Raw genomic sequence first — 23,793 nt, forward strand, 5'->3', positions numbered from 1 at the left:
AACAACAAGGCGATTCCCATTTACACAGTGGTAAGAGTGCTGGACCGGAAGTGTCGCACAAAAAAACGGAAGCTGGCTGCGTTCTGTTTTGCCTCCGTGTTTCCGTGAAAAATAAGGTGGATAGAAAACCTGCCAGCGAGCAGGTTAGGTTCACAGAGTCAGTTGCCATGGTGAATGACTCTGAGTTTGACTTACCTCTCTTTCTGGAACTGAAAACCCAGAGTTTCCCTCATTTCAGGGTTAACATACTCAGAGTTTTCACTAAACCCACTTTCTGCATCCCTCATGTTGCCCAGTTTTTGATATAGGCCTACATGTGTGCTTTATTTCTTTCCCTAAAGGCTGAATGGGTGCTAGTTTCACCTTAGAATAACCTGATCTATGTTACCCTAGTTATCCTCTTTTTTCTTATTTTTTTTAGTTTTAACCCATGGGCCGCTTCCAGTTTAACCTGTATGTTTTGATTGATAAATGCTTTTTTGTTTTCATAAGAAAGCCCTACCTGAAGGTTTTTGTTTTTTTTCTTTCAATTTTCAGTACCAGATAACTTAAGTTAAAAGTAAGGGGATGAGACAGTCTTAATGCCACCGCCTTAATTATTTTAATGGCAAATCAAATACAGGCATGTGTTTTTGTTTTTGTGTTTCATGTGTATTTCATTAAATGTTGTATGTTTGTAAAGTTGTTAGATAGGATCCTTGTCAAGTATGAAAAGAAGGTTAACCCCTTCTTGATTTTTCCAAAGATGATGTATGACATGTAGTGGTTTAACAATAGCAAGTTATAACTGTAACAGCTTGGGTAATAGGGCAAAATGAAATGCAGTTTTTACATGGCGGCAAGATTAAGAAAATATTTAAATTATCTGTGTGCAAGAAACACACCCTAACTCCGAAAATGAGTTTAAATGGAAATCAGAATGGGGTGGGAATATATATTTTAGTCATTGCCTTAGCAATTGTAGGGGAGTTATGATTAAGATGATTACGTTTAAGAATGAACTGCAACACACAATTCACTCCATCCAAACTGATGAGGATTGAAGGTGGATCACGTTAGATGTAACAGTAGATAATCTACATATAAATATCAATATTTACGCTCCAAATGAAGATAATCTAAACTTCTTTGAGGAAATCCATCATGTTACTTTGTCTCAAGAGAACAATAACGATGCTACAGTCGGAGTTTTTAATACAGTATTAAATATAAACAAAGTCAGTGCAGGTACTCATTCTTTCAAAAACCACCCTCAGACACTTAGTAAAATTAAAGAACTTAAAGCATCCTTAGACTTAGTGGACAATAGGAGACGACAAAATTCAGAATCAACTAGATATACATGGCATAGAGGGCAGCAAGCTAGCCGTATTTATTATTTCCTCATGTCCTTTTATCTAATTCCCAATGTATCAAAATGTACTACTGGTGACCGCCTAAGATCCGACCATGCTATTGTAACAATTCAAGTCAGCACAGCTAAATATCCTTGGGGGCGTGGCTCACTTTTAAATGATGAAGTGTTTATTGAAAAAACTAAAGAACTTATTGAAGAAAATTTTGAAAACAATGAAAACACATCGGCCCCACACAATGTCTGTGTGCTTTCAGAGGAAATGCTATTAAGATGGGTTCATGGAAACAAAACAAAAAAATGTGATAAAGGAGAGGAGCTTAATGGATGAAATAAATGAACTGAATAAAAGGCTGGATGAAATGCAAGTGCATTGCGCTGAAACCATTTATTCACTAAAAAATAAACAACAGGAACTGGAGAATTTATACTCTGCACAGGTAAACAGTATTATCTGTAGATCTCATGCTATTTGGATGGAAAAAGGCCTCAGATTCCATGTCAGCCTGCTGTCTACTCTTCTATTGTGTGGCTGCTTTCATTAAAGCAGCCAGTCACTGAGGAATGTGAAGCTGTGGAGCTGCTGCGACTCACTACTTTACACATTTGCATGTCGCTTGTTGAAGGCCGCCACCTCCCCAACACCCTCCCTCCCTCAGCCCCTAGCTGAGTGTTTAATTAAACTTTTCTGTTGATGTGCACGCAGCAGGTTGGAGTTAAGCCTGATGCTGCGATCAGGGTTGTGGTTGGGGGTGGGAGTGTGTGTGGGGGTGGGAGTGGGAGTGGAGATGAGTAAGGCATTCGTCAACTTACCAGAGAGGAATCCGCCAACCAGATAGGTCCTGGGTAAGCTCCCCCCACCCCAGCTCCCAAAGGTGGGGGTGGAAGCTGAGAGGACTGGGGAAAGCAACAATCTATTAATCCACATCCTACACTTGAAAATGCAAATTTAGAGTTCTTTGCTACACATTTGTCTTGAATAAACACCAAAAAAGTCAACAGTGTCACGGGAAAGGATATGTTTACTTTCTCAATAATTAACTTAAACCTCAATCAGTGGCTGTAACCTTAACCGTGGTGTTAATATTGTTAGCCTAAACTTAACCACAGGAAATCGTGATTGGTCTCTGGTGTCAGAGTTCTGCTCTTTGTATGTGCAACATCCGCCCCAGCTACCTACAACTTTTGTGCAGCACAAGAACATCACATTTCTTAAACCAGATATATATATATTTTTTTGTTAAGAAGACGGGGTTAATCCACACAAAAACATCATATCTTACAGTGGTTGTTCAAGGTGCAAACTTGCAAACCTGTAATATATTACATATTGTTAGTTACCTTCATTTGAAAATAATAAGTTACTTATTTACCAGTTTATTACAATTAATTCCAAATCCAGTGCTGCGCAGGTCTGACCCATTCATGCATTCACATACAGTGGTTACCACTTTATATTAAAATGAAAAAAAAGATACAGAACCATTAAATATATGAATAGCCTTGGCTATAGAGAGGATCAAAGTCTGATAATTATGAGATATGGATACATATTTGTGGGCCTATGATATGAAACACAAAAAACAAGTGTTAAGGTTAGTACAACAAACAGACTGGCATGTGAGTCAGTTACTGTGACGAATACAAATTAATACACCGCAGTAGGAAGAACCACTGCCGGTTCCCTGTGCACCGGTCAGCTACAGCAGCAACGGAGAGAGAGTTGTATATAAAAACAAGACGTGTGCTGGCATTACTCTGTAGTCGAAGGAGATGTGAATGGAAGCATCCAACATATACCAACATCACTCAGGTGTGCCGATCATCGAAAGGAGGACAGAATGAACCAGGGGCCAGCTCCTTATCCCTGCTACTTTCAAGTAGCCTTAGGACACAAAAGTAGAACTGGATACGTTGTACGTCGTTATTTTAATGGAAACACACTGAACATGACAACACACAGTACAGCTTGACCCAGACTTGCCGATCACCGGCACTCTTCCATAATATAGTCTGTAGTGACATGACAAGACACAATAACCTTTGGGGGATATTTTTTGTGGTGGCACACTGGTGGAAATGGAGCAAAAATGAAAACATGGGACGGAATTGTTCTTATTGAAACACTGTTTAAGGAATTAGCTTACAGTAATCAAGTAGTCCACTTACAGTGTTAATTACAGTGTTAATTTTGGGTCTTTTCGTACAAGACAACATACGGTAAAAAAAGAGAAAAAACTATGGTACTGCTATTCTTTTTCCTTTGCCTCGTAGTAATCTGTTTGCCCCTGTAATGACTCAGCTGTACTGTATTTTCAAACTTGGTGAACTGTTTGCAAAATTGCGTTTAGTTTTGCTTTTAATTATTTTTACTGCAGAGCTGTCAACTTTTCAGAAAACTTTGGAGTGAAATTTAAAGGAAGTTGGGCGGGCCCCAATCTAATGGGGGCCCTTTTTAGGGTTGCTACCATACGTCAAAGACATTTTATGTAATTTGTAATTTAAGTAAAGAAACATGAGTATTTACAGCCATTTCCCCCATTTCATAACTTTTAATCCTTACCTTAAGTAGCAAGAACATAGACAGACAACATCTCTCTTTAAAATCACCATCTTGTGGGTAATTTATTTCCACAAACATAATCGTACGGCAGTATTAGCAAACCTTTACAGTATAAATTTAAATGCTTAAATTAGAACTGTTTGTGTGCAGTGTTGTACTGGCTTTTGGCTTTCTTTGAGGCCTTGATGAGTGTCCCAGAGGGCTCCCGCTTGAAGAAGGGCTCAAGGTGAGCCATCTTGATTGTCATTAGAGAGGGTTCCATCCAGGGCCAAGCTGTTCCTGGTTTTGCTCTTATTCAGCCAACCTCTTGAACTGGCTAACCCCTGTCACTTCTTAAGAATAAAATGCCAAAGTACTATACTAAACAATCTAAACAGTAGTTTCTGATAACTCCTTGGACTACTGTGTAGATTCATTCAGATGGGATCAGAATAATAGGATAATGTGGAAAAATACAGTCAGAGATATAACCTTAGAGTTTAAACCTCGTTTGTTTTGGTTTGCCAAGATCAATGACCATGTTATTATTTTGCAGTCTACACAGTGTTATGTTCCTGGAAGGCACATTCATAAACTTATTTAGGCTAGCCTAATCAATGATTTGGCCTGTGTATGATTAATTTTATTTCAATTCTTTTAAATTAGCTTTTGAGCTAATATTTCCCTGTTCTTGATCTTTTATCCTGAATCATGCAACGATTTGTAAAGTCTGTTTTAATATGAGAGCTATAAATTAATCATCAGTAAATGTCTGAAGTGAAATAATGATAGTTAAAATATCACTGCGATGATGGTTTACAGGTACATGTGATGAATCAGTGGTACAGGAGCTATTAATAGACACAGCTGTGCGTAATGAGTGTGCGTTATGACAGCTATTCTGTGTAATGACAGACTGTCTCTTAGGGCCGTTTCATAGTCGACGCAAAGGCACGCAGACGCTAACGCATTGTGACGCATCGAGACGCATTGGCCGCCATGATGCGTGCTTGCGTCTCAAAATGTGTTGTCCATTTTTTGATACGCAACGCAGCGACGCGCGTAATATCATGCGTTGCCAGCGGGGGTGATATTGCAAGCGACGCACTTGAAATTAACCACTTTTTGTTATTCACAGAAGACGCAGGTAGTCGTACAAGGTGTGTGCGTGTGCGCGTTGCCATCTTTGAGAGGCTGCAGGAGATACGGCAGGAGAGAGAGAGGGATAGAGAGAAGGAGAGAGAGCGAGAGAAAGAGAGGCAGAGAGAGAGAAGCGACATACATGTCACTTTTTGTAATTACCTGTGTACTTTTTTACAAGGTCTCCCACAGGAACAGAGCGCTATATCGATGCGCGACATCAAACAACTGATGCCGCACCACAAACCTTTGTAAATTATGGTTAGACGGATATGCAGTCAGGCCTACATGTTAGATTGATTAGGTTTATTTTGTCTTCTTTTTTTAAAATTTGTTTACTATTTTCTTATCTTCAGACAAAAAAATGTAGGAGATATATCTTTTACCTGCTTGACAGTTTCGACTGTAACTCCAGTCTTCCTCAGAAGTGTCATCCGACGTGTTGCTGACGTGTCATTTATCAGCTGGCCGGCCCAACAGATTCTGATAGGTCTGTTGGGCCGGCCACACCACTGTTATACCGCTGGTATAACACCCCCGCTGTTATACGGTCTCTGGAGGAGGGAATCCCATGCACACCTGGGATTCCCTCCTCCAGAGACCGTCTAGCAGCAGAGGTGTGGTCTCTGGAGGAGGGAATCCCATGCACACCTGGGATTCCCTCTCCTCTGTTGGGCCGGCCAGCTGATAAATGACGTCCTCTTCAGTAGCCATTTTGATCTCAATATCAAATATGAATATCACCCGTAATGTTCCGGTGACTCTGCTACCTCCTACTGCGCAAGCGATGTATTGCATTTCAAGTGTTAAATGTTTTGACTATGACGTCTGGGATCCACTGCCGTTTTTTGTGTCCGCTGTGACGCTTATGCCTATTCATTTCCTATGGATCGCGTCAAACCGTTGCTGACGTCCCCGCAAAGCATTTTGGGTAGGCGGCGCGGCCGTTTGAGCAGCTTGGGCGCGTTGACCGCGACTCAACTTTATGCAAATTAACCCGTCAGACGCGAGGACACTATCCAATGGGGAGCAAGCTCGGTGGTGGTCTGTACTTTCCCTCTCTGGAACAACATGGCAATGGAAGATAAGCTAATCGTAGCAGTGGTGAGCTTTCCTATCCTGTATGACCCTTCTTTAGAGGCATATCGGAACACTGAAATGAAAAGTGAGGCATGGAGGAAAGTGTTGAAAAAGATGGTAGAGCTATGACATGTGTTGTTGTCAAGTGTTTCATTGTACAGTTGACAAGGCTAGCGGAGCTAACAGTAGCCCACTGAGCTACGTCCATCTGTATTTCTGCAATTTTCCGGGCTCCGCCTCCAAAGCGTCCTTTTCAGGGTAGGCGTCGCGTCCGGCAACGATTCTCGGTGACGCCAGTGGATCTGAGGCGTCAAAGGAAGCGCGTCGCTCGCATGCGTCAACTATGAAACGGCCCTTAAGCGGCAGGACTAACGAATGGTAAAGCGGGCACTCATATCGATAAGCAAACAGATTTAAGGGTGCCACGGCATCAATTCACACAGTGGGTGTGGAAAAAAAATCCATAAACTTGTTAGTTTAACACCTGTGCATAACGGGATCCTCACATAACTTTGCCAAGCAGCAGTCAGTCAGGGGGTCAGAGAGCGCGCTAACGGTGATCCTGCGTGTCAGAGTCTTTGTAACCATGGCAACAATGACGGTGAGTGACAGACCTGTCATTATATGTCAGCCTCTTCAGCAAATTCTGATTCAATATTTCTCAGCTGTGTCTCCTGAAGCTCTTTTGGTTTGATAGCCTATTTCCCAAGTCATTCCAAGAACATGAAAATAGCAGCAGGGTGTGCACAGGAATACATTTTATTTTTCAATACGGGACGATCCCGTATTATAGGCTACAGGATGGCTGCAACACTACGACACATAAACACAATGCACGTCTGTCCAGAATCCTGCGTTACACAAACATTATACTAAATTAAATAGCCTACCATTTTAGAAGTAGTAAAACTGTACTACCTGTGTCCCCCTGCAAAAAATAGCAAGTTAAGGTTCCGGAGCAGAATGTCGATCAGTATTATTTTTGACAGCGTGAGAAATAGAGGCGTAGAATAAGTGCATGTAAAATCTGTCATTTGCGTGATTCTCACGCTGATTGTGTTAGAGTTGACAGCTTTGTTGTTGTATTTTCTGTATCGATCTATCTTGTCTTTAATATTTTTTCTGCCCAGGGATTGCAGATACAAATTAGCTATATAGCTGTCTCTGGTTCAACAGGTGTGTTGTGTATGGCCCCTTTAAACTAAACTAAACTAAAAACAGTCAGTACAACTCAGTAAATAATGCAGCTCTTTATGTAATACATATACATGTCAATTAGATTTATTTATTTACTTGTTTATTTGACATGGACAAATGCATGAAACATTGCTAAATCTATGAAATATAAAGCAGATGAAATGCATACAGGTATCTAGCCATGGCTAATTTTCAACTCCGGTCCCTGGCTCAGGCTTTTAGAATTAAAACGGTAAGTGTAAGATTACTGAACGGAGTAATTCAATACAGTAATACAACACAACAGTTAAATACAGGCAACGACTAAGTCAAAGAGGAGACCACAATAAGAGCAGAGATAAAAAACAAAACAAAAAAACAATGACTATGGTGTTGTTGTTGTTGTGATTTAAATCTACACGAGAAAAAAAAGAAAAGAGTTTGGTCACAATAATCATCTCCTTACAGTGATCAATTTCAGCTGTACAGACATTATCACTATAATTGGTTTCCACTGTATATCTACAGATGCCTTTTGTTCAAGAAGGTTCAAATTGAAGTTGTCATTTATATTAACTATTATTAACTAATAACTATTATGCATTGGAACATAGATGGAGTCATACAGTTGGACAAAGTTATATTTTTCCTATAATTCACAACACAGGTAGTAAAGACGATACAGGCCAATAATTAAAGGCCTAGTCTAGGATTTAGTATTTGGGCATCTAGTGGTGAGATTGAGAACTGACACTTGCCAAGCATGCAGAGGCCTGTACTACGAAGCAGGATTTGGCGTTAGCGAGGTAACTTTGGGGTTAACTTTGGGTTTTCAGTACTACGAAGCTGGTTCTTTATTTACCGGGATAAATCACTGTGGCAATTTATGCTGAACGGCTAACCTGCTCCGGAGCAGGTTAACTTCAGGTTATCAGATCACAGCCTGACAACATCCCGACCTCTGACCAATCAGATCACTGAGAAAAAAAGTATCCATGAATGAAAGTCTAGAGTAACAGGTAAAAAAGAGGAGCCTATATGTTGTTATAGGTCTTTAGAATCATTTAATATTTCCAGGTCTCTATTTCCACTGGTTTTAAAATAGAGCTTCTAACAAACAGAGAGATGATTTACAACACTAAACACATGATTTTAGCAGGATTTGAAATTATTAAGTTTATTTCAGTCCACAGTGATGGCAGACAGTGGTGCTACTTTTACACTGCAGCTCAAAATAACATGAGGCACGTGTGATGAGAACTAGGATAAAACAGATATTTTAATAGTCAAATAATCCACGCACTGTTAATTGGCTCCCATTATTATAAATGTAACATTTTGGTCAGATACACCTCATTAGTCATTAACTACTTTTCCGCTCTTGACATGAGCAGGCTCGTGGCTGGATACGAAAACCCAGAGCTGACTGAACTAGTTGATAACCAGCTTCGTAGTACCAGTTATCCAGACGGCCAATGTTAGGGTTAGTCAAACCAGATAGTGAGAAGATATCCCGGGTAAGTTGAACTGGCTTCGTAGTACAGGCCTCAGGAGAACTACGGAAGCCGATGCAAAAATGTGAATGGTTCTATCTAGAGTCAGTGTTTGTGAACAGTGGTTTGTGCATTCTGTGCTATTGTAGAAACAACATGAGAACTCCATGGATGAGACAAGTTTTGTATGTAGATATAAATGGGTTATTCTTAAGGTAATGAAAACACAATTATTTCTCATTTTTAGGTGATTAAAACCTCATGAAAACATAATTATTAATATTATATTCGAATTCTGCCAATAGATTCCCCTAAATCCTACATAGTGGAGCTGAAGTGAAAAAGTATATATTGTCTGTAAATACACTTGACATTTTTTAACTAAAGGAAATCTAAATCTGACAGTTGTTAATTTCAATTTGTTTAGTATTTCAGCTCTATGTTGGTATATCTCAAATATTATTTCTCCACTGAAACATGTAGACTATGTACTTCCTGGAAGAGTTACAGTGAGGGAAATAATTATTTGATCTCCTGATGATGTAAGTTTGCCTACTGACAAAGAAATGATCAGTCTAAAATTTTAATGGTAGGTTTATTTTAACAGTGAGAGACAGATAATCAACAAAAAATCTAGAAAAACACATTGGAAAAAAGTTATAAATTGATTTGCATTTGCTAAAGTGAAATAAGTATTTGATCCCGTATCAACCAACAAGATTTCTGGCTCCCATAGACTGGTTATGTGTCCACGAGGCACAAAAATTAGTCCTCTCCCTTTAAGAGAGAAGCCTACTCCTAATCCCATTTTGTTACCTTTATAAAAGACACCTGTCCACAGCAGCAATCAATCAACACCATGGCCAAGACCAAAGAGCTGCCCAAAGACTTCAGGGACAAGATTGTAGACCTGTACAAGGCTGTTGGTGCTATCATTCGCAAATGGAAGAAACATAAAATAACTGTCCACCTTTCTCGACCTGGGGCTCCACACAAGATCTCACCCTGTGGGGTTTCAGTGATCATGACAATGATGAGCAAACAGCCCAGAACTACCAAGAAGAGCTTGTTAATGATCTCAAGGCAACTGGGACCACAGTCACCAAGAAATCCATTGGTAACACACTTCACCGTAATGGACTGAAATCCTGCAGCTCCCATTAGGTCCCCCTGCTCCAGAAAGCACATGTACCGGCCCGTCTGAAGTTTGCCAATGAACATTTGAATGATTCTGAGAAGGACTGGGAGAGGGTGTTGTGGTCAGAGACAAAAATCAAGCTGTTTGGCATAAACTCAACTCGCCGTGTTTGGAGGGGAAGGAATGCTGACTATGACCCCAAGAAGAGGGACGGGGTTATGTACCGTGACATCTTGGGTGACAACCTCAAGGGTCCACGTCATTGGTTCGACATCCCATTAGTCCGACTGTCCGTGGTGCTGAACGGCTCGCGGCGGGCGTATGGTGCGCCGCGACCGGCTTGAGGCGGAGCAGGCTCACGGCTTATGTGTTTGTCACTTTCTTTTTCATTTTAACCCACACCATGATCTTTTCCTGACCCTAACCAAGTGGTTTTTGTGCCTAAACCTAACCAGACCTTAACCACAGGGCGTCATGATGATTTTGGAACGGACTTCGGAACAATGAGTTTAATATGGTCGGAACAATGGGATGTCGAACCAATGGGCAGTTCCCCAACCTCAAAGGGTTGTGGATGGGTATTCCATCATGACAATGACCCAAAACACACAGCCAAGGCAACAAAGGAGTGGCTCAAGAAGAAGCACATTAAGGTCCTGGAGTGGCCAGTGTCAGGACCTTAATCCCATTGAAAATCTGTGGAGGGAGCTGAAGCTTCGAGTTGCCATACGTCTCGAAACCTTAATGATTTGGAGATGATCTGCAAAGAGGAGTGGACCAAAATCCCTCCTTAGATGTGTGCAAACTTGGTGGCCAACTACAAGAAACATCTGACCTCTGTGATTGCCAAAGGGTTCTGCCACCAGGTGCTAAGTCTTGTTTTGCTAAGGGATCAAATACTATTTTCACTCGACCAAATGCAAATCAATTTCTAACTTTTTTCCAATGTGTTTTTCTGGATTTTTTTGTTAATTATCTGCCTCTCGCTGTTAAAATAAACCTACCATTAAAATTATAGACTGATCAATTCTTTGTCAGTGGGCAAACTTGCAACATCATCACGGGATCAAATAATTATTTCCCTCACTGTAAGTACCTATATCTTTAAGCATTTATCCAAAAATATCTATTGTTGTGAAAGTAATTTGGCTGCTTTTTTCATCTTAAACTGAATACCCTTCTGGTTTTGGCTCACTACAGCTAAAGCTACGGTATTATGACATCACCAAGCAATTCAACTATTAATCTGGAAAATAATCAGCCACTTAATTGATCACGAAAAGTTGTTAGTTGTAGTTAGTTGCAGCCCGTAAATTGTCCATGTGTGGGATGTTAAATCATCATTACTAGAGAATTATATTGATTGAAGTGCACGTGTGTGCAATTAGAAATTCCTGAAAAACATTGAAAAGTAAAAACATGAACATGAATGAAGACAAAATGTCAGTGAACAGGGATTCCAGTTGTCGACTGGTTTCAGAGATGGCCCTTTAGGAATTGTGCAAATTTGCAGGAAAATGGCACCTGCCTACTTTTGTTCATACAGAATGTGCCTTTTTCGGGGCAATGGGGGGCGTGAGCAAGTAACAAAACATGTAGCTCAGCGTGTGAGGTAAATAGTGATGTACTCAGAGGGAAGTCGGCCCATCCTTCACCGTCCCTTCATTCTTCATTTGCAAGGACAAGGAGGGCGCACAATTCTTTGTCTCCCCAGTTGCTCATCTTTACTGTAGTGTCTGTCAGGTTTGCGTTTTCCTCTTGCTGCTAGTAGTAGCTGCTCATTCCTGCTATCAGCTGTTTCCTGTTAGTCCACCGTCAGTGTGTCGCACTTGCAGCGTCATCAACAGCTCCTCCCACAAGTCATTAACAGGCGGAAGGGCGCCTCATTCTTTTTAAACCAAAAAGGTTCTGCCAATATGTTTACCCCTACGTGGTGGAAAATTGGGCACCTCGGATCAACTCGCCAATCAGGTTCTGTGTGTCTAAATGCTCGCAGCTTGCCGGCAAAACGGCCCAACATTCGCCGAAAATCTGGCAGTGTGAAAGGGGCTAGAGACTCAGTCAGTGAACCAGTGGTTGAATGAGTCCAGTCCAGTACTCCAGTTCATGTTTTCCTCCCCTCACTCTCTGCTGGGGTGATTACTCTGCTTTACTCCAGCCCAGCTTGGTCTCACACACACTCCTAAACACACGTTCATACACACACACACGCAGACGCAGAGTGCCAGTGGTAAGGCATGCTGGTGCTGGTGCTCACTGTCAGCAGCTAACTTGGAGCGGCTGGATGGAGTGTTGCAGTGTGCTGGACTGAGAGCATGTTGACTGACAGTATTGTTCTACACTGACTAGAAACTTAAGCAACAATGGAATTTGGAAGAGTTTGGTCCAGATATCAGAGGACGCTGCTGATCACCATGATGATGTTCAAACTGGGTAAGGCTTAATTCAACACATGCAGTTAATACTAGTGCAGAAATGTAAACACATCACTCATGGGAACTTTGAGACAGTTTTAAGGGAGAAACAAACAATTCACAATCCATCCACAGTTGTAGCTGCAGCCCATGCTTGTGTGTGGAGTGGAAAACATCTGCTGCCCTGTTTATCTTTAGAATCAGACTCACATATTTTTATGTGTGCTTAGAGCCACAGTAGGACCATCTTGGAGATGTAAATATAGTTTGATCATCCTTTATTTTATTGCTTTGTACCTACAAATAATTTAAGAGTCATTTAAGTCATTGTAACATAAATAATTTCCCCTCGGGGATCAATAAAGTATTTCTGATTCTGATTCTGATTCTGATTTCCAAGTGGAGCCATGTAATTCTAAATCTAGGGCAATATTAACAATGTTCAATTGAAACACTTTGCATCAATATTCTCTAATCAATTGCATGTGTAATGTGATGGATCTATTAGTTAGTGCACAGCACTATCTCACATCTGAACATACAAAAAAATGAAATCTGTCAGCACATATGGAAAAAAATACATGATAAATAAATTATAAATGAACTATAAAAGGCATATTTTACCTGTAATTAGTTCCCAAATACAAAATTCTTCCCAGGAGACTTTCTAGAAAATGATAAGGAAATTATGGACCCATACGGTAAAACAAGACGGGTGGTTTTCTTAATCATTAAAAGCAGCAAAGCTTACTGTTAACTGCAAAGCATAGCATAATCATCATCATGTTATTTTGTATATACTATATTGTTATCATAACAGTGTGATGGAACCCAGTGATGTAATCAATGAGGCATTTATTTATGAAGTGATTTCTAAAGATGTGTGTGTTATGTGTAGGTCAGTCTTAGAGACATATCACTACATTACAGCTTCTTGGTTGACTCCACCACTTTATGAAACCTGTTGACCCATTTTTCCCGCGACCTTCATTTGTGTGAAGCGTCCGAAGCTTGTTTAAACTGTGGCAAACCAGCCGCAGGGATTGGTTGAGGGTGGCATTGTTGGAGATCACCATGGTAACGAGCTGAGCGTCCGACTGCACTACTACACAGCTTTTTTGTCTTAGCTTTGAATGGAAGGAGTGATGGGTATTAGGGAGCATGGCAAGAGATCTGGCACTCTGAGCTCTTAAGGATTAAAAAAAAAGATAGCAGAAGCAGAGCACATGGGATGGTGAAGATGAGTATAACATAGATTTTAAGGTGCAGGGTTTGCCTACTATATTCAAGACTTTATTATAAAGAAAAGTACACAAAAGAACATCCATAGCATTTACCAACTAACTGACTGAGAAGAAACAGGGATTTCAGTGGAAAATTTCCCCAAACTGCAGAACTGTTAGCTTGAATGAAATCAAGCCTGAACAATAGCAGTTTTAGGAAAGAGAAAAGGCACCACAAGAACCATCTTTAAGTCTGAAAATCATAGGGAGGAGCCAGACGGGGTAGATCCCTGACACTGACTGGTACCAGCATCTCACTTCAACAATAACACTGAGCAGAGCCACTGACTGTTTGTGGGTAGAATGATGTCAAAATCAAACTGCCCACCAGAGACCAGGGACTTTCTTAGAGGGGGTTTAATTTTAGACTCATCAGTATTCCCTCTTATGCGAAGCTTCGATTAATATGTAATTCTGTTTCCATAAAATGAATCTTAAAGCCGAGTTGAAAAGCAAAAAAATACCCAACTTGTTTTCAAATGAAAGCTGTTCAGCTAAGAATGAACAGACCAAGCAATTACCAAGGTTGAGGAAAATTAAACCAAATTTTATTACAGGACATTTACAGTTTGTTATACAAAATTTACAACTGTCACATTATCCTTGTTTGTATGAAAAATTGTGAGTTTCTTTGTTTTGTTTTAACATTTGACACCAAACACGTATGACAATTTGAAAAAGAGGCAGGAACATGGATACACAGTACTGACAGAATATACCGTCTAGAGTGTATTCCCACTGACATTCCACTAGCAACATGCTCACACCAGAGCCTAACAAAGATGCACTGTGACATCTTTCTTATAATTTCTGGAGCAAACATATAACATAACATAAAGACTGCTTATGTACTGGGCCCAGAAGTTGGTGCTATACCCCTACTGACAAAAAGAAACATGTCAAAACCTAAGTAAAAAAATAGTCTTTTTTTTTTTTTTTAATTTTAATTCAATTTAATTAAATTTTTTAAAGTTAGGAACACCCTGTGCAAAACTGAATCTAAACTTAACCAGAATAACCTCCCAAAGTGCATAGTGCACAAATTTGTGTTTCTGGCAAGAATCTGTGTAAGAAACCGAGTCAATGGCAGTGAAAATATGTTGCGCTGAAATAACATACTGTATGTTGTTAAGAACAAATTTAACTTTTTCAGAGTTTTTAAGGACCTGTGCAAGTCTAAAGTACCAAATTACCAAAGTAAATTTTATTACAGGACATTTACAGTTTGCTGATAAATAACTGCTTAGAACTAGACAAAAACATTGTGTTAAAAATGATGCAGTCTTTAGTCTTTGCTCAGACAGGACACAAAAGGATGTGCGCCTCTGACTGTGTAACTGTGACTCATTCAGAGAGGATTTGCGCATTTCTTTGTATAAAGCAAAGCAGCCACCTGCTGTGGAGCCTTTGGAGCACAAAGATGAATTCAGGCAGAGCTGCTAGACTCTTGTGGTGATTCAATAAAATTCCTCTTAGCCCAACTTGTGCATTAAGCGGGGGCTTCCCTTTCTCAGTGATTCATAGCGTTGCCGCTTCCTCTGCCCTGCAGCGAGACTCTATGTTGACTTTGTGTTGCTGTTTTTGTGACTCAGGGTAAACACTTTCTCTCACTCTCCCCCTGCATTTAGCATCTGCCAGGGGTGAAAAGAGTCATATCTCATTTAAGAATGTCTTTGTCTCATCAGACATGGTACTTTAGACTTGCACAGGTCCTTAAAAACTCTGAAAAAGTTAAATTTGTTCTTAACAACATACAGTATGTTATTTCAGCGCAACATATTTTCACTGCCATTGACTCGGTTTCTTACACAGATTCTTGCCAGAAACACAAATTTGTGCACTATGCACTTTGGGAGGTTATTCTGGTTAAGTTTAGATTCAGTTTTGCACAGGGTGTTCCTAACTTTAAAAAATTTAATTAAATTGAATTAAAATTAAAAAAAAAAAAAAAGACTATTTTTTTACTTAGGTTTTGACATGTTTCTTTTTGTCAGTAGGGGTATAGCACCAACTTCTGGGCCCAGTACATAAGCAGTCTTTATGTTATGTTATATGTTTGCTCCAGAAATTATAAGAAAGATGTCACAGTGCATCTTTGTTAGGCTCTGGTGTGAGCATGTTGCTAGTGGAATGTCAGTGGGAATACACTCTAGACGGTATATTCTGTCAGTACTGTGTATCCATGTTCCTGCCTCTTTTTCAAATTGTCATACGTGTTTGGTGTCAAATGTTAAAACAAAACAAAGAAACTCACAATTTTTCATACAAACAAGGATAATGTGACAGTTGTAAATTTTGTATAACAAACTGTAAATGTCCTGTAATAAAATTTGGTTTAATTTTCCTCAACCTTGGTAATTGCTTGGTCTGTTCATTCTTAGCTGAACAGCTTTCATTTGAAAACAAGTTGGGTATTTTTTTGCTTTTCAACTCGGCTTTAAGATTCATTTTATGGAAACAGCATTACATATTAATCGAAGCTTCGCATAAGAGGGAATACTGATGAGTCTAAAATTAAACCCCCTCTAAGAAAGTCTCTGGTCTCTGGTGGGCAGTTTGATTCTGACATCATTCTACCCACAAACAGTCAGTGGCTCTGCTCAGTGTTATTGTTGAAGTGAGATGCTGGTACCAGTCAGTGTCAGGGATCTACCCCGTCTGGCCATAACCATGATCTATGAAGTGCTCAGTAACGGGGGGGGGGGGCTGTTATCAACTCTCTGGAATGTGTGAAGGGTTGATTGGGTTTGAGAGGTCTCCCTGTCAGGCTTCATGGGATTACAGGTAGCACAGGTTAAAGTACATGGTTCTGACTGAGTTAGCTTTACATGACAGTCCACGGAAAGATCCTGCCTCTATTTGAAAAAGGGAGGTGAAAGAGAACAATGAGAAAAAGTAAAAGATGATCTCAGTACAAGAGAAAGCCAATAGAGGGAGGTAAAAGAGGGAGGTGATGCAAGACTGAGGAAATGACACTTCTGAAGATGAGAAAGGACAAAATGCAATGTTATTGTCCAATCCATGATCACATGTTCACAATTCCATGACCATTCTCTGTGGTGCAGTGCCATATGCTTTACAGTTACATGTATAAAAAGCAACATTTAAATTCGGCAGCAGGGATAATTGCATGTAATCTGTTATACTGAGAAACAGTTAGCTATGATTAGTGACGTGTTGGCAAGTAATTTAAATGTATCCCGTCCTTTAAAATAATTATAATAATAAACTTTATTTATTTACTTTCATACAAGAAATGCAGCACAAGGCATGAAAACATGAATTAACTGATTCATAAAATCATAGAGTTGGAAAACTATAAATCATAAAATCAAGAAAAAAGTTAAGAGTTGCCGCAGTGTGAAGCGTAAATAAAAAGTAAAAGCGTAAACAGAAAAAGTTTCAGACCTAAGACCTAAAAGTCAGAGCTAGGCTACTTAAAGCTCCAGTAGGCAACATTGTTTTGGTATAATTGAGTAAAAATTTTATAATATCCTCTAAGCATAATGTAAATCAAGTGGTCTGAGACAAACAATAGGTTTCTGCACCTCACCATGGCTCTGTGTTCAGCCTCTAAAGAATCAGTATCGTGCCGATGTGCATCAACCAATCAAAGGTCAGCTCAGACCACTGCGTTCCTATTGGCTGTTCTACTGCATATGCGCGTTCCCGTGCCGCCGGCAGAAGGGGAGAGCAAGCGGCAATGGCGAACAGTGCACCAGGTAAAATAGCTATTCCAGCACAGCAACTGCCTACACGGCTAAACAACCCAAAAAAAGGAAGACAGAACTCGGTTCCCCGGAGCCCCGGAGGGAGGGGAAGGGTGAGGTGGGGCCGGGCCCGGCCAGAGGGCGCGAGGGTCGGCTGTGGGAGGGAGAGCCGAGGCTTTGGAGTGTGTGCGGGTCCGCGAGGGAGGGATGGGGAGGGCTGCTGCGCGGAGAGGGAGAGCTGAGCCTCGGGGATATATGTGCGGGGCCGCGAGGGAGGGATGGGGCGAGCTGCTGCGCGGTGAAGGAGAGCCGAGGCTCCCAGAGAGGGAGAAATAGAACCAAGTAGGATAAAATACTCGCGTGCTCGTCTGGTAGGAGGGGCTCAGGGCGGAGACGAACGAAACCTAACTCAGATGAGACTCAAAAATCAACCGTTTTCAGGCTTTCTACCTACTGCAGCTTTAAAGGCTAAAGTGAACAGATACGTTTTTAGCCTTTTTTAGAAAATATTAAGGAAGCTAGCTTACCTGATATCTATAGGTAGTCTGTTCCGTGGCTTTGGGACATAACTGACAAAGGCTGCATCCCTGATCTTTGGACTGTTGCTGAGAACCTTCAGTAAACCAGCAGCAGATGATCGCAGTGTTCTTGGAGGCAAATAGTTGACAAGGCAGTTAGCAACGTAGCCTGGTCCCAGCTCATGTAAGGCTTTGTATACAAGGAGGAGAACCCTGAAATCAATTCTAAATGTAACAGGAAGCCAGTGCAGAGCAGCTAAGACTGGTCTGATGTGCTCTTTCCTCTTGGTTCTGGTTAATAGCCGAGCTGCAGTCTCTCAGTGATGTTTTTTGGAAGGCCAGTACGAAGTGCATTACAGTAGTAAAGGCAGCTTGAAATAAAGGCATGACTCAATTTCTCTGCATCTTTTTAATTAAGAAATGGTCGTACCTTGGCTATGTTTCTGAGGTGTTATCTTGTTAATGTGGAATCAGGGATCAGGCCTCAGATTTAATTCAGGGAGTTTAATTCCCAAGATTATTAAAAAGCATTTCTCTTTTTGTTTTAGGGCTGACAAGCAGGATTTCAGTTTTGTCTTTAAGGTTTTGGCTTTAAAGTGGGTAGATAAGGAGTCTCGAGTGTGCCACTGGAATAATTTTTTTTTAGCATTTTAATTAGTTCGTAATCTGAGAAAAAAATAGACAAAAGAAAAATATATATACGTGGATTACCTTTATTTTTAATCGAGTGGTTACTTGTTCCTGCACAGCAAAGGGCAGTTCAAAAGCAAACAGCTGGCCTGTCACTGCTGCCGTTGCTGCACCTTTTTTTGCTTTTACGGATGGCAATATTGGTTGGTTGGCCGATGGCTCAATTGGTCTATCACTTTGGCCCAAACTAAAATTTCTCACCAACTGTTGGATGATTGCCATAAAAGTTTGTTAAGAGTTTTGTGTCCCCGTTACAGGATGAATTGTAATAACTTATATGATCCCAAGACTTTTCATCAAGAACCACCATCAAATCAAACTTTTTTTTATTTTTATTCTAGTTGTCCAATACTTTGGTTTATTACCAAAGAACTGCAAAACTAATACTATCTCCATCAACCTAAACTGTAGGCCTACTAACTGTTTAGAGCTGATTAGCAAATGTTAGCATGCTAACATGTTAAACACAGGTGGTGAACATAACAGTATTACCTGCAAAGCATCAACATGTGAGCATTATGATTGTGAGCATTTCAGCATGCTGATGTTAGCATTATGCTCAAAGCACCACTGTGTCTAAGGACTGAGGAATACTCAATCAGAACCAGTATTTCTAAGAGACTGTCTGATCACGACTGGAAAATTACAGAAAGTTACAGAAATTTCCAGACACAGCCACCAACTAATCTGATGTCCCAAAGGTGTGTCAACCATCCAACAAGCAGTTCTGATGAAGTATACTGGCCCTTTAATACTCACAGTACTCACAGAGCTGCTGGGGTTAGTCTTGTTTAGTAGCACACTGCTTAGTAGCTTCAAAATGAGCTGTTTCTACATTCAAGCAAACATAGTGACTGTTCCTATAAAGTATAGGAAGAAATATGCATCACTGAAAACTTGATTTGAATAATTTACATCTGAATCTGAATTAATCAATTTGAATATTTGCAGTAAAACCTGAATTTAGATCATATAATTTGAATTTGTATTGTTAAACATGAGTAATTGCATTTAAAAACTGAATCTGAATAGCATAATTTGAAATTGAATTTATTATTTGGGAACTGAATTCCAATAAACATTAAACATTAAACTATCTAATATTCAATTAAATTCAGTTGCTGTCAAACTGAACTGAAAATTGCAGCTCTTTAAATACTTCCACATTCAGTTCTTACAATTTAAAATTAGCACTTGCAATTCAGTTTTAGTTTATTGAGACACACATCTGGTCATTGAGGAAGAGCAGTTGATTGCAGATTCACAGAATTCTGGTCCCAAAACAAAATAGAAATGAGGAAAACAGGAGAAAACACTTTTGTTTTAACTTGAATTCAGCAAGCGCAAACCCCAGCACTGGCAACCCAGTCTCACTCCAAAGTCGTTGAATACCGTTGCTTGGTCAGTGATTTCTGGTGAAAAACCCCTCCTTTCACATCGGCATGACACGTGGCCGGTTGCCGTTATTGTTTAACAGTACCCAGAGGCATCAGGGTAAAACAAGGTGGGACAACAATATAAGTTGAGAGGTTGGAAATCCAAGTAGGACGAGCGGGAGGGTGGTGGAAGGGTCCAATAATTACCAACTTTCACCCAGGAGATAGATATCTAGATAGAAGCACACGAACAAGACAAGACACACGAGAGGACCTGCTGCAACAGGCTTCCGCCTGGCACGGCACCATCTTGGTGTTTGCTTCCCATAAGACTGTAAAACCAAACGTTGTTCTTTTTTCCTAAACCCAACCATGTGTGTTTGTTGGCTAAACGTATCCACATGCATTTGTTGTTGAAGGAAAAAAACATGAATTTGCAGTGCTGTACCAATGTAGTGCATTTATTTTGAAAGAGAATGTACTGTATGCAAACTGCATACATTTTATCTATAGGCGCATTTCACAACACTCAAGGTGACCTTGCAGGCAAAGAGAGAGAAAATAACAGCAGATAAAAGAAGTCAGCAAGATAAGAAATGAAGTAAATTAAAATAAATAACTAAATAATTAAATAGTTGTAACATAACAACCAATAAATATTCAGCAAAACAAGATTACAGTAAATAAAATTCTGTGTAAATAGTGGATTTGTGTGGCTAGATGGACAAAAGTCATACTGAATAGGCTATATGAAAGAGGTGAGTTTTAAGGCAGGATTTGAAAGGGGAGAGACAGTTGATGCTACAAATGTCTGGTGGGAGGGAGTTCCAGAGGCGGGGGGTAGAGTGGCTGACGGCTCTAGGCTCAGGCGGGCTGGCGGGACAGTGAGGTGGATGGAAAAGGAAGACCTAAGAGTGCAGGTGGGGGTGTGGATGTGCAAAAGTTGGGAGTGGTACATAGGAGCTAGGTTGTGGATGGCCTTAAAGGTGAGGAGTAAGATCTTGAAGTCATTGCGGTATTTAACTGGGAGCCAGTGAAGCCGCTGGAGGACAGGAGTGATGGGACTGATGGAGGGGATTCTGGGGATGATGCGTGCGGCAGAGTTCTGGACTGGCTTAAGTTTGTGGATGGACTTGAGAGGCAGACCAAAAAGGAACAGTAATCAATACGGGATGTAACCAGGCTGTGAACAAGAATGGCAGTGCTGTGTGGTGTGAGGGATTGGGTGAAGGCTGTTAATATATCATGGATGGAAATAGGCAGACGAAGTGACATTATTGATGTGAGCTAGGAATGACAAGAGTGCCATCGAGGATGACGCCAAGACTCATAACTGTAAGGGTTTCTCTTAAGGGGAAACTGAGGAGTTTTCAAGTGTGAAACTGTCAATTCTTGCTAAGGTGGATTTGGTGCCAATGAGAAGTAACTCAGTTTTATCACTGTTTAATTTGAGGAAGTTGCAGGAGAACCAGGATTTGATTTCCTGAAGGCAGTCAGAGAGGGAGGAGGGTCAGAGGGTGGAGGTTTGGTGGACAGATAGAGCTGGGTGTCATCCACATAGCAATGAAAGTAGATGTAAAATTTATGGAAAATGTAGCTGAGAGGAAGTAAGTAGATGATAAACAGAAGGCGACCCAAGACAGAACCTTGAGGAACACCGTTAGTAACTGAAAATGGCTGGGATTTGAATGTTTTGAGCTTGATAAATTGAGTATGGTCAGAGATATAGGATTTAAACCAGTCCAGGGGTGTGCCATTGATTCCATTGGAGGCCAGTCTGTTAAGAAGGATGTTGTGATAATGGTGTCAAAGGCCGCACTCAGATCAAATAGGATGAGAATGGTTAAGAGTTGGGAATCAGCTGCTATGAGGAGGTCTTTGTGATTTTTACCAAGGCTGTTTCTGTTCTATTGAGGGGGCAGAAACCACAGTGGAATTGCTCATAAAAAATAAATTGTCAAACAAGTGAGCATGATCATGAGATGCGACAGTTTTTTCAAGGATTTTAGAAAGAAAAGGTAGATTACAGATAGGACGCAGGTTATTGAAATTGTTGGGGTCTGAACGGGGTTTCTTAAGAACCGGAGTTACTGCTGCTGATTTGAGAGCTGAAGGAACAATTCCAGAGGTGAGGGAGGAATGTATGATTAAAGTTATTAGGGAGGAGAGAGAGGGTAAGCATGCTTTAACAAAGATAGTGGTAAGATGGTCTAAGTGACAGGTTGTTGGCTTGGATTTTCTGATGAGGTATTCAGCAGCAGAGGGAAGATTGAAACTTGTAATTGAGCAGGTGGTAGGGGCTAAAGGAACTGGAGAGGTCAGACTGTGGGAGGAGATAGGGGTTAGTTATTGGTGAATATTGTCTATTTTGACATTGAAAAATTACATTAATAGACAGGCGTACAATAGGCAGTTGAAAACTGGTGAGGAGCAAGAGAGTCCAGGGTCATAATATGTTGCTGACCATGGAAAGTCCATGGAAGTCCTGGTTTTCCCTTCACCTGAGCTGATTAGTCCTGCTTAGTAGGTGGATTTTGCTGTAGAGAGAGCATCCTTGTAATGGAGGACGTGGTTATTGTACATTTCTTTGTGAAAGATTGTCTTAGGTGCAAACCATGGGGCAGAATGAGTGAACTAAACAGTCTGTGTTTTTAGAGGAGCTAGGGCATCTAGGAGATTATGAAGGCCATCATTGTAATGAGAGATCAGTTCAACAGGGATGGATAAACAGTCTATGCTGGGGAGGCAGTCAGTACCCCTGAAGAAAGCATTTGGGTTAACAGCCTTAACGTTACAAAATGAGAGGATGTGGTAGATTTGCTTTGGATAACGTTAGGTTGACATCAAAAGATTTTAACCTGTGGCCAGAAATGGTGTGATTAGCAGCATTACAGCCAAGGGAAGTGACACCAGAACAGCATATCAAGTCCAACACATCTTCTTTGGAATGAGTAAGAAAATGGATATGATCTTGCCTATCCCGGCAAGATGTAAACTCCTTAGTTAAATTATTATTGGTAGTATCCTGTATACTAAAATCACCCAACAGAATTATATTAGGGGAGAATGAACAGAGATGGGTAAGAAAAGCAGCAAATTCATTTATGAAATCATTATTCGGCTTGGGTGGACAATAGACTGTGGCAACTGTGGTAGGAGTTAGGGATGGGCATCAATTTTTGATTATCGATGATTGATTGTTAAGGCTTTTGATCGATCACAAATAATTTTGATCGATAGTCGCAGTGTTTCCCCAACAATGCCTGACATAGGTCCGGCGAATGAGACCCCCCCCGCCCGGCGAGTTGCCGTGCCAACGACACCCTTCCGCCCGGTGAGCACGGCAGCGCGATGGGCCTACGAGACCCCCGCCGGACCTATGCCAGACAAAAAATCAGAAACATACGGAGGCTCTCATCGCTCTCCAAAGCCTCGGCGGCTTCCCTTGAGGCCTCTGAAAACACTACGCCATTGAAAGACGGAGGTTTTGCTGAAAACTGAAGCCTGTAACTCTGGCTGGCAACGGTTGTAAACACCCAGGGGTGAACTGCGCATGCGCGCCATTCTTCCTCTTTGGCCTGGGGGTTGAAGCTCAAAACTGGGGCAGCTGCGCTCTCTTGCGGCGACAGTCTGCACTGCACTCTTTTGTTTGCTCTCTTTTGAAATACTCGCTTATCAATTAATCGATAATTGATCGTTAATTTTTTTGATGATCGAATAATGAATTTTGATCGTTTGCCCATCCCTAGTAGGAGTAGGGTCATTTAGTTGTAAGGCAATGGATTCAAATGAAATGTGAACAGGCACAGTAAAAGGATTTCCACTTGTTGCAAGACCTCTACCTCTACCAGAAGCACGGGGTTGGGAGATGTAAACAAA

At 40.8% G+C, this 23,793-nt stretch overlaps 1 protein-coding gene across 2 annotated transcripts in view; it reads left to right on the top strand.

The window, feature by feature from the left end:
• The window catches only part of LOC126393894 (protein crumbs homolog 1-like), a 129,480-nt gene that overhangs the window by 3,694 nt on the left and 101,993 nt on the right, over positions 1–23,793 (top strand). The window contains exon 1 of one of the 2 annotated variants that reach the window (XM_050050303.1): positions 12,109–12,356. The exons of the other annotated variant lie outside the window; for it this stretch is intronic. Coding sequence (XP_049906260.1) covers positions 12,287–12,356 — 70 coding nt within the window. The 5' untranslated portion in view covers positions 12,109–12,286. Of the gene's footprint in view, positions 1–12,108; positions 12,357–23,793 lie in introns of those variants that run through there. 2 annotated transcript variants of the gene reach the window in all.

This window comes from Epinephelus moara, chromosome 8 (genome assembly GCF_006386435.1).
Source record: "Epinephelus moara isolate mb chromosome 8, YSFRI_EMoa_1.0, whole genome shotgun sequence".
Classification (NCBI taxonomy): domain Eukaryota; kingdom Metazoa; phylum Chordata; class Actinopteri; order Perciformes; family Serranidae; genus Epinephelus; species Epinephelus moara.